Source organism: Pseudopipra pipra, chromosome 6 (genome assembly GCF_036250125.1).
Source record: "Pseudopipra pipra isolate bDixPip1 chromosome 6, bDixPip1.hap1, whole genome shotgun sequence".
Taxonomy (NCBI): domain Eukaryota; kingdom Metazoa; phylum Chordata; class Aves; order Passeriformes; family Pipridae; genus Pseudopipra; species Pseudopipra pipra.
This window is the reverse complement of record NC_087554.1, coordinates 44,701,358-44,712,591: the sequence shown is the minus strand read 5'-3', so window position 1 is coordinate 44,712,591 and position 11,234 is coordinate 44,701,358. Positions and strand designations below refer to the sequence as shown.

Below are 11,234 nucleotides of genomic sequence, written 5' to 3'. Positions count from 1 at the left end.
CACCTCCTGGCTGAAGCGGTGCCGGCATTTCGCTGCCTGCGGACCCTATCCTGGCAGGCAGAAAATCCCTCAGCCAGCCCTGGGTGGGACAGAACGTTTCACAGCTTCTGCTCTTGTCTCCTATGGGAGAAATACAGCCACTGGTGGCTGCTCTCACCCTACAGAGACCCCAAATGCAGCACTGTGAGGATGAGATGGCCTATCAGTATTTGGGCAGTGGGACAAATGCAGTTCATAACCCAGTACAGCATTGCGTACCGTTACAGTCCTGTGAGGCAGTAATATTTACTACCTAGACATTTTTCAGTCCATTAAAGGTCGCATTGCTAGTTGCCCTTCCTTGTTTCCTTTTGAATTGACCTACAGAAAGATGCAATTCTTATGAGAACCGAAGAGTTGTGTCCCACGCTGCTCAGCCCCTTTCCCAAACCGATGACTTTCTGAAGATAAAGCTCAACTAACTACACTCTTTACGTTTCACATACTCCATCTGTGCCGGTCTAGACAGATACTCAATTCACGCCCGCTCCCCCTACTCCCAAGCAAGGACGTGTGTTCCGTTCCCGGCAATCCCGCTGTCTCCCGGCCCGGCCTGCAGGCGGCGCCGCCGCGCTCCTCCCAGCGCAGTCCTGCGCGGGGGGTTCTGGGTGATGTAGTCCCCGTCTGCGGATCCCTGCGGGCGCACGTCCGCCGGCGCAAGGCACTGTGGGTGTTGTAGGAGCGGCACTCGAGCCAATGGAAGGCGCCGTTTCGGAAGCCAGCCCTCGCGGAGCCGGCACTCGCTGAGACACGGGCGGCGCCATTGGCTGGCGGAAGGGCGTGACCGGTGACGAATGGGCACGCCGAGCCAATGGGAGAGGGCCATGTAGACCCAGCCGTTGCCCGTGTACGGCCGCCAGCGGCCCGTGCTCGGCCACGGGCGCCGCAGCCGATTGGCGGGGGCGGTGCGGGGGGCGGGGCCAGGGCGCGGGGTCGGGGGCGCTCGGGCGGCCCCGCAGAGCTGGCGGGAGGGATGGGGCGGCGGGCGCTGGTCCTGGCGCTGGGTCTGAGCCTGGTGCTGCTCTGCGCCGGAGCGCTGCCCGCGGCCGGTAAGTACCGGGGCGCCGCCCCCTCGCGCCCCGCTGGGCCCCAGCACTGCGGCGGCCTCGCCCCCCGGGTGTGCGGCGGGGGAGGGGCGCCGGGCGCTGCCGCGGTGTCTGTGAGGGGTCCTGGCACCCGCGGCGGGACGCGGGGGTGGCAGCGACAGGGAGGGGACCCGGTGCTCTCGACGGGGCTTTGGGGTGCGCGGGGGCAGCGCCGACCTCTGAGGAGGAGCGGGGGGACGGGAGCGGGGCTCCCGTCAGTGCGGGGGGCGGCGGGGCCGCAGCTACCCCCGAGCCGGCGCTTCGCCTCACCGGGGTGCTCCTTAGGCCTGGCGGGGGTGGCCGCGTTGCTCAGTGCGGTGCCCACCTTTGAGCAGCTCATTGGGAGCCCACTTCGTGGTGCCTGCGCTGCTCAAAACCCGAGTGAGGCGTTTTGTCCTCCCTAGCACGCATTTTCTCGCCGAGGCGCTGATAATGCTGATTTCGGCATTGTCACAGCAGTTTTCTCACCCAGATATATAGAGAGAGCGTTTCCGCGTCCTGCGTTGTGTGTCCCCATCATACTTTTTTCGTGCTTATTTTGTTGTTATGCAGCTCAGGTTCCGTGTGCTTCTCATGTGTTGTCATCTACTTCCTTTCCTAAGACTTCTACCTCCCACACCCTTATTTCCCCCATGGGCTGGTGAGGGGGATGTGCAATGCATTTATTTATATAGTACTTCTGAAGCCAGAAGCCAGTACTTTAGCAGACAGCCTTATCCAGTACTACTGGGGATGTGCTTTTACACTATTTCAGGAAAGTAAGTTCAGTGGTTTGGGGCTCATCTTCCTTTATGCTGTAGAAAGTTGAAATTTGAAGTTCTGTTACTGGAGTTCAGATTATTCGAGCTTTGTACGTCACTCTGTAAGCCAGCAGAGCACTTCCCAAGTTATAGAAAAGATACAGACAACTTCTGTGAAGCCAGGGACATGTAGCCACTTTGAATTGTGTGCTCTCATTTATAATGTATATAAAGAAAAAAAGCTAAGGCAAGAAGAGACTGTGAATGTCAGATGAACCACCTGTTATGTACATGGAAATTAGGTGACAAAATTAAGGGCTGGTCAAGTGTGCATCAGTGCCTGTACTAGCATACAACTCTGCTGTCTTGACTATTTGTCCACTATCACAAAGATATGTTTGTGAGTATGAAGTTCTAGTAGTTTAATTCAGCCTCTATGACCCTTATGTTTAGAGTCAATTGAACTAATACAATTAGTAAGCCAAAGAAAGCGCACAGTACAGTACATGAATGAAGACTTAGGAGATGTTGACAAACTTAAAAAGCTACTATGAGGTAAAACTGTTCATTCGTATCCAGAATTAATTAGGAGAGAGTGTTCAGAGTCCATTGTTTGTCAGCAGACTATAAGAGGAATACCTTTCTTGCTCCAATTTTTGGCAAGAATCATTCTGAAAGAAAATTATCATTACTTCATATTTTGATTTCCAACAGTAGTAGTATCACTTTCTGGTATATGCCTTACAACTGTGTGTTAAATGCTTCCTTGAATACTTGTTTGTTCCTAATGTCTGGTCTGGAAAGAGTCATCTGGGATATGAGTATGTTGAAGGGAGGGGTTTTAAGAAGGATGAGTAAAAAGGGTTCAAGTATTACATTCCCTGACTTTAGGAGCAGATTTTAATGGTGGATTGTGGGTTTGTTTTTTTTTTTTTTGTAAGAAGTATTTTAACTATAGCTTTAAATATTAACTCTGTAGTCATAAATTTTGTTTAAATCGATTTATTGAAAACTGCAGGTGAATGCAAGAAAACTCTGGCCTAAAGAAACGGGCACTACTCTTTTAATCATATGATAGTAATACAAATTATGAAGGAGTTTAAAACTGGGAGTGGGAAAAGAATATTAAGAAGTCCACAGGGAATTGGCAAAAGCAGCTAAAAAATGCTAAGCATATGTGTGTTTTCTAGATGAAGCTGACTTTCTTCTGCTTATTACAGCAGCAACGGCCTCCTTCTGTTGGTCATTCATTAAGAACATTGACAAAATTCCTTTTTTTTTTTTCCTGATTGCCAATGTTTCATGATTCTTGGGCTTGTTTCCTCTTGGTCACAGACTAAGAGGTAGAAATGTTCTCATTCTGCCTGAAGAGAGGAAGTGATTCTTCCTCTGAGTCTTCTACACCTTCCGTGGCTAACTTCAGCCATAGGCAGGCATTTTCATACTGTCCCGTTAACTGGTAGGACAAATGAGCAGAGTCGTATACCTGTAGGGAACTAAGTACCTGTTCTTTCATAGGACAGAGCTCAGTGGCTTTCCCTGACCTGTCTGATTTTGCTTACATAACTGAAAACCAGTCCCTAGACTTGTTGCGTTGTTGCCTGACAGGGAATCTCAATTCTTACAGAGGAACTGCTGGAGAGGCGGCTCTGTAACTGGTCAGCCAGCAATTGCAAGGAGACTGGAAAAAAGATTTTTATTCAAGGTGACAATTGACCTATATCTCAATCTTCTAGTTGGACTAAAATGAATACACCGCACAGATTGTAGCTTGGAACAATTTACTTGCTGCCAAGGATACGTTAGAACTGTTCTTGCTGAATAGATGCTACTTATGGATTTTTCTTAACTCACTGCGTGTTTTAAAGGTTTGTGTAATGGGAGTAGCATCTATGCTATCGAATCTGTTTCTGTGCTGAATATAACAGTTGAAAATTTGATGAGAAGCAGTCTGAGGTAATTTTTTTCTTAAGATTTCCTTTTTTCCTGCAAGAATTGGATTAACAGAGTTTGCATTCCCTTTCAAGGTCTAGTCACTGGCACAAAAGCATTGAAAGAAATTACTAAAATACCACAGAAAATCTCTGTGCTGTAAAACACTTTTTGCCAAGCTGTGTCTGTTCATGCACCCCTCTATATAGAAAGATTTTTGAGCATGCTTCTTAAGTGTATTTTTAATGTTAGACATTGATGTACTATTATCCTAACATATTATGTACATCATAAAACATACACAAAAACACAGATGAGAAAAGAATGAAATAAAGGTGGAATGAACACTGTATTAAGAAAAGGTAACAGTACAAAAAGTATTTTCTTCTTGCAGCCCCGGTGTGTTGGCTAGCACACCCCCCTGAGATGCACATACTCCACTTAGAAGATCGCTGCTCTAGGCAGACTCTTACTAGTTGCTTTGTTGTGATAGTGTTCGAGGCTTGAAGAGCTTGGCAAAAACTAGAAGGAAACTGACTGCAGTGATGAGTTGAGGCATTCATCAGAGCTCTGGGAGGTTGCCAGCTGCTTGCGCTCACTGAATTTTGGATGTTTCCTGAACGTGAGTGACCACTGTAACATTGAAAGTAGTAGTATTTCTTGTCTGGTAGTAGCAGTGCCTTAGCTTTATCTGATGGCAATTGATTTGTTCTTCTGATACAGCAGAAGTTTGGAACTGCTGAACTCCCTTGAGCTAAGGACTTTCTTGCTGAATCACACTGCATAACTCTTCTTCTTTCTACCCTTCTCTCTTTAGTGCTCTCTTGAAAATGGTAATTCTCACAAAATGGTAGGATCTTTATCCAGCATATGGTACAATCTTTTTCTCTCGCATAGGCTGCCAAAGTACTTTTGCTATATTTACATAGACTGGTTGAATGCTGGTCTTTCTAATTGAGGAAAAATGAATACTTTTTAAAGCAGATTTTAATTATACATGAAGTGTGGATAGTTGAAACAAGATTTTTAGCTCTAGAGCATGAGAGCACCCAGCAGTGTCTACACAGCTCAGCACTGTTTGTAAGTGAAGCTTTCTGTACAATGTTGTCAGCTGCCCACTTCAGCCACAAGTATTTTTGCCTACCTTCTCCTTTTAATATATCGTTGCATGTCCCTAATATGTTTAACAAATGCTAAGATTAATTTCCACTTGGCCTTTTCAGAAGAGGTTTATAGAATTAGGCAGCTCTGGTAACAGATCCAAATTTTTAGAAAAAGTCAGTTTGTTTTTTTTTAATTGAAGTGTGGAAAAACAAACTAAACTATCAGCTTTAATCTCTGAAGCAGGTGCAGAAACGTAACATCTGTGACTTTGTTCACTAGCTGAGCCTTGACTAATAAACTGTTCTTAGGTCCAACAGTGACTTTCATAGACCTTTTATTAACACTTTCAGAATAGTTTTTTTAACAGTTTCATAGAGGTAAACATACTTCTATGAGTAGCTGGTGCATATTAGTCAGCAGTTCTGTGAAACAACAAGGCTGCAAGTGATCCCTCCTCTAGTCACATTATCTGTCATCACTGCAGCCTCATCTGCCTACCTTAGAAGGAAGTCTCAGAGTTAAGAAAAGTTAAATTAATATTTCTGGGTTTGCTTTAGCACTGTTTTGAAACCACTGTTTGAAAACGACTGTTGAAGTACAACTTCTTAATAAGGAAGCTGGTTCCTTCAGAGGAATTTTAAATGATGCAATACAAAGGAAATAGATTTATTTATTTTCAAGGAAGAAGACCATACACTTAATGAGCTCTGCCTTGCTCGAGTGTCTCTTGCCTTGCATATGAAGTTACAATAAAAATGTTGTTTGATATGTGTGCATAGAGAGTATAACTTATTTATATTTGACACTGTGTGGTCTTTTGTTGTCAACCTTCTACAAATGGAAATCAGTTAGTCAAGCCTTTACCAAAACACTAGAAAGCTCTAGAGCTATCAGGCGTATACACTAGTTTTGAGCAGACAAAAACAATCACCCTGGCTGGTGTAGTGGTTAAAAAAAAAAACCAAGCATGATGTTTCTTACTGCAATAACAGTTACTCCACAAGTACTTTATATATATTAAAAGGAGTATATAAGCTGCTGGGTAAGTTATCCTGTCTCAGTTTTCCCCTTCTCCGGAAGCACGTCTGAATGTCTCGACAAGCTCTGAAGTTTAAAGGTGGTATTTGGTCTTAGATCAAAATTATTTAGGATAATAGAAACTAGTTTGTGGCAAATATGGTAAATTCAATTTTGTTTTATAGTTTTGAAATAGAAATGCCAGCAAGTATCCTAAATGTATATGTACTTTTAGTGTATTTAAAAAACAGTTGTTATATGGTGATCTGAAAGTTCAGTGATAGAACTTCTTATGACTTACCACAATCACCCTTATCTGTTATATTTCTCAGGATGATAAAGCAGTGTGGTCTCTGCCAAAAATGCAGCTAGCCTTGTTTTTAACTTGTGCCTCTTGATGTTTTTTTCCAAATTGATGTTTGTTCTCATGCTGTCTTGGTTGCTTATTGCAGGGTCTGTTTTATCTGGAGTGCTCTTTGCCGTCTCCACAAGTTCTTCTGAAGTGCTCTACACACTTTGGGTTTTTGACATGTAGAGTACAGCTGCTTATCCATATTGACTGTTCTAGATCCTTTTTAATTCCATGTCTGTTGGCAGTCAAACTATTTGAGCTTTACATCCTCTTCACCATCCTGAACGGGCTGTCATTTGTTTCAGTTGCGCTCTCAAACTTCTTGTCACCGTAGTTTTGCAGCTTCACTTTTAAGCCTTAGCATTTTTTCTTTGTTTTTATTATGCTGTTACAGCTTACGGTTGATTCTCCCTCGTCTTTTTACTCGTTCCAGTCAAAGGTTATACTTCGAATAACAATATGGAAGCTAAACTGCAGAAAGCGATTTCCAAGATGAATCTTTTCATTGCAAATGCCCACAGTTGCTCTGTTGTAGTCACAGACTTTAAAACATGTATCAGTCAAGTGTCATGTTTGTAATTTGTTGCTTCAGAGATGATTTCTCTCTGGTAAGACACTTTACTTCCATGTGAATGAAAAGCATGCAAGTTTTGTTTGTCTAATGCTTCCAGGAAATCAGCAGATTTCTATAAACTTTTGGAGAGTTTTGTTGTCATTTGGTATTTGGGCAGATACCTTTCATAGCCAACTGAAATACACCCAATGTTGTGACTCATGTATGGGGCACTGACTTCTTTTCCAGTCATAGTGCAGGTCTCCAGACTGACAATGCCTTACCACTGCTACAGGACATCGGACACCCCAGAACCTCAGAAGGGGGGATTTCTAAATGTAGGAGGAGTTAGTGGCAGCTTTACTTAGTGAACTGTTTATATTTTGAGCTTTTTTTTTGGTTTAAGTGAGTTGTGTACCAGAGAGAGGGAGGTCTATAGCATCTTCTTTCAAATGTAGTGAGGTTTTGTTTACCTAAATGAGGTGGTGTCAGATACTGATGACTGGGAACAGTCATATTTCAGTGGTGTTACTTTTGGAGGCTTTCCATCAAAATGATAGCACAGTTGTTTGAAGCACAGTGAGTAGCCCATTTAAGTTACAGGAACAAAAATATTGTTGCAGAAATAATTCTGTGAAACAATGATAAACTGTCATAAATAAACTTTTCTGATTATCTTCTCTTTTTCACCTGTCCTAAAGACAAACTAATTTCTCACTATTCGGAAGAGACACCTCTCTATGAAGGTTTTAATATGCTGGTCAAGCAAAATGAATTTGCATTCTACAAAGGCCAATGTTAATTATGAGTGTGAGGATAATAATGTAACTTTCTGGTCTCTACTGAGGTTGTTCATACTAAACCTTAGGTTCCATAGGCCTTTTTTACTTTATGCACACTTTTTTAAGTAGTTTAGGTGGACTGGAACAATTCAGACTTTGATTTGAGTTTAAAAATAACCCACACTTTTTTTACTATTGAAAACACAGTTGTGTTGGCATAATTTAAGGAATAGGATCTTCTGTGAAACATTTGATTCCTCCCGAGAACACTAATAAGGTCTTCCTGAAGTGCATTGGTCAACTTAGTACTCTAGAATATTTCAGAACCATGATACAATATTATAACTAAACTTATTTTTATTTTTGAGATAATTACTCATGGAAACCAATTTTACTGACTTATAACATCTCTTCTAGATGAAGAGGGAAATCAAGATGAATCACTGGATTCAAAGGTGAGGAGATAAGTTTCTAGTCATTCTGTTTTTCTTCTGGAGTGAGAGCAAAGGTCTGAAATTCAGAACTGTGATTTGATTTCTGTTTTAAAATGTTCTGTAGCTCTTGCTGTCTCAATTTCTGTGCATCAAAAGGATTAACATTGTTTTGTAAGTTTGAAAAAGTTAACTTTTTTTTTCAAGAATTGAAAGGGGTAGAGCCAATGAGAGCTGATAGAGGTAGGTCAACACTTTTGATACTACTGTTTAATATGTTAATTAATCATATCTTTAAAAAGTAATGGGTTTTTAGCCCACTGCTGCTCTTTGGTTTCTAATCTTATAAATTATGTGGCTGCTTTCCTTCAGACTTTATCTGCAGAGGACCAGGTAAAGGACCATTCCACAGGAACTCGAGTAGTAGCAGGTCAGATCTTCCTTGAATCGGGGAAATCAGACTCTCAATCAGAAGATGAAGAGAACTTTCATAGTCAAGAAGAGGAAAAAGAGAATTCGCTGGAAGAGTTGAACTCTCTAGAAATGTCAAATCTATTAAATAAGGATTTGGAAGAAGCAGAAATGCAGAGTCCAGGTAACTGTTCACAGACTTTTGAACAAGGGACAAGAAAGATGCATCTGAACAACTTCAGCATTTGGATGAACACAAATAATAATATGAAATATCTTGTGTTTTAATCTCTCTATAATGGAATGTTAAATGCTGCCTTTTCCATTAAAAAGTAACATCAAAAAGTTTTGAAATTTATTGAGATTGAGTGGTTTTGAGATGCATTTGAAAGAGTTTTCCATTATTCTATTGTTTCCATCTTGCTGGAAAGCTCTAACTGTTAAATGGAGAAGGCCCTGATTGCTTCAGTAGGACTCAAGTACAATCCTGTGTGCCATAGAGTGAGAAATTGCATCAGTGTTTTTCAGCCCCCTGGCTGTTTGCCCAGCAAGTCAGTTGACAGAAAGGGAACAAATAGTGATGTGAAGACAGGTTTCCTAGAACAGCATTGCGTTAGAGCAACATCTAAATTGCATGTAAACTTCAGTAAGTTTTTAAATATAGGTAAAACCTTATGTACTTGTGCCTGAATTCCCAGGAAATTGTAGTGTTGCTTTTTTACTACATAATTTTGATTTGACTTTTTGACTGCAGTTACTAGCAGATAACTAGATGGCATGGTTGAGTACCTTAGCCTATGCAGGAGACTTTTTATTTGTTCTTAAGAAGTAAATCTTCAATATTACCGAAAAAAATCTAATTATATGGTACTTAAGGGTATTTGTCTTCTCAACTCATTCAAATGTCAAAAAAAAGCAGGAGTTTTGAGATGAGCTCTGTAATGTACTAACTCTGAGTGTTTTCTAATAAGCCTTCCTTATTAGTGCAGAACTGGTATACAGTTTGTGAAAACTCAGTAATAGGATTAATTATTGCTGTTGATAGGTGCTGTGTTATACAGGTAAAAGGTATGTAATGCACTAAATATCTTTCTGCCACAAAAGAGTGAGCTAAGCACCATATTTAGTTAGTGAAGCCTATTTCAAAAGTAAACTTTCAGGTACTTTTAATCTTATGTCAGAGAAATGTAGCCAGATGACTTGCTCCCTGGCAACTAAGGTTTTTAACTACAGCTATCAAAGTACAGCAAGTGACTTTCAAAAACCGTAAGTTTAAGTCTTGCACAGTTTTTGGAACATCTAATGAAATAAATAAGCAATGTGGATGGAAGGATTACTAGCTTTATATAAAAAGCAATTTTGAAAGAAAAGTACTTGTATTCTGTCAGGAGAATAAACTGTCCTTTATCAGTCTTCTGGCAAACTCTTTAAGTGAGCATGTCTCAGGTACAGATGTTACATCTCCCAAATGAGCTACTGATGGCAGGATTGCATTACAGGACATTAAAGCATTTCTAAATACAGTTTAGCTACCATGTATGGTCATGAGATTGCATGGGAAAAAATTATATTCTGCAAGTTTCCACACGTATTTTGCAGGATATTGAGCATTAAAAAAAAATTAATAATTTAGAATTAGTGCTATTAAAGCTTTTAACCTTCTAAGAAAGAACTTGTCTTGCTCTCTTCTGATGAGTGAGGAGGTTTTATATGCAAAGAAAATGATCCTTTATTAGTTATTGTTATTTTGTGTTGTAGTGTTTTGTAACACTGAAGTTCCATACTAACACTTTTTACTGAAAACTGCCCACAAGTTGATACAGAGCTGGTGATTACTGTTGCATTTATTTTCCTACTTAGAAGAATCTTACAGTAATGTAACCAATACTTATAAGTAATCTATGAGTAGTTCCTGTAGCATAAAGTCTGAAATGAGATGTAAGTAAGGACAAAATAAAATTAAATACCATATACTTTATTCAGACATAGTAAAAGAGGTAGATTTCTACTTACACACTCAATTTCACAAAAGCTGATTTATCCTCTGGGTAAATTGTTTGCTTCACTTTGTATTTATCATTCTCTAAGTATGTAGTAAAACAACTGTGGTGTGCAGTTTAACCTGTGATTGCGTTGCTGTGTTGCTTTAGGGGTTACTGTTTGTTACTCTCTGGGAGCAAAAATAGAGGAGAACTGGGGAGAATTTCATAACTTTAGTGTGCAGCTAACTCTCAGAGCACTGTGTAAAATTGCTTTCAATACAAGGGACAAGGTACTAAACAAAGCAAGTAAAACTTTGAATTCTCAAGTAGTATTTATATCCTGGAGTTTGTTCAAATGACAGTGATAAGAGGTCCCATCAGCTGTAGTTATATGAACGCTTAGCTTGAGTTTTTACATTACTCTGTAGTTAACAGATGTGTGAAATTATTCCAGGCTAATTGCATATAGACACATTATTTTTGAATGCAGTTACTGAAAATAACACTTCTCCTTGTGATATAATTAACTTGGAGTGGTGTGGTGGAACTTCTGCCAAGGAATTCAGTTATGAAGAGCAATTTGAAAAGGCTAACTACACCTGAAGACTTACTTTTGCTTCAAAAAATAAACACAAAATATTAATATTAGTAGGGTCTTTAAGCCTTTCAATTGTGTAGACCCTAGAAAAAAGAACTGCCTTTCTCTTTAACCACAAAAATTGCAAACTTAACTTGAAAAAAACATATAATTGACATTGTCAATTGCACGACTTTGGGAACATCTTCAAATGAAGCTGAACCCAAGT

At 40.5% G+C, this 11,234-nt stretch overlaps 1 protein-coding gene across 2 annotated transcripts in view; it reads left to right on the top strand.

The window, feature by feature from the left end:
- The first annotated feature begins 835 nt into the window (after positions 1-835).
- SEL1L (SEL1L adaptor subunit of SYVN1 ubiquitin ligase) overlaps positions 836-11,234 on the top strand; it is a 36,621-nt gene continuing 26,222 nt past the window's right edge. For both annotated transcript variants that reach the window (XM_064658905.1, XM_064658906.1), the window contains exons 1-3: positions 836-1,088; positions 8,022-8,059; positions 8,408-8,630. In XM_064658905.1, the coding sequence (XP_064514975.1) occupies positions 851-1,088; positions 8,022-8,059; positions 8,408-8,630 (499 nt within the window). In that variant the 5' untranslated portion in view covers positions 836-850. The remainder of the gene's footprint in view (positions 1,089-8,021; positions 8,060-8,407; positions 8,631-11,234) is intronic.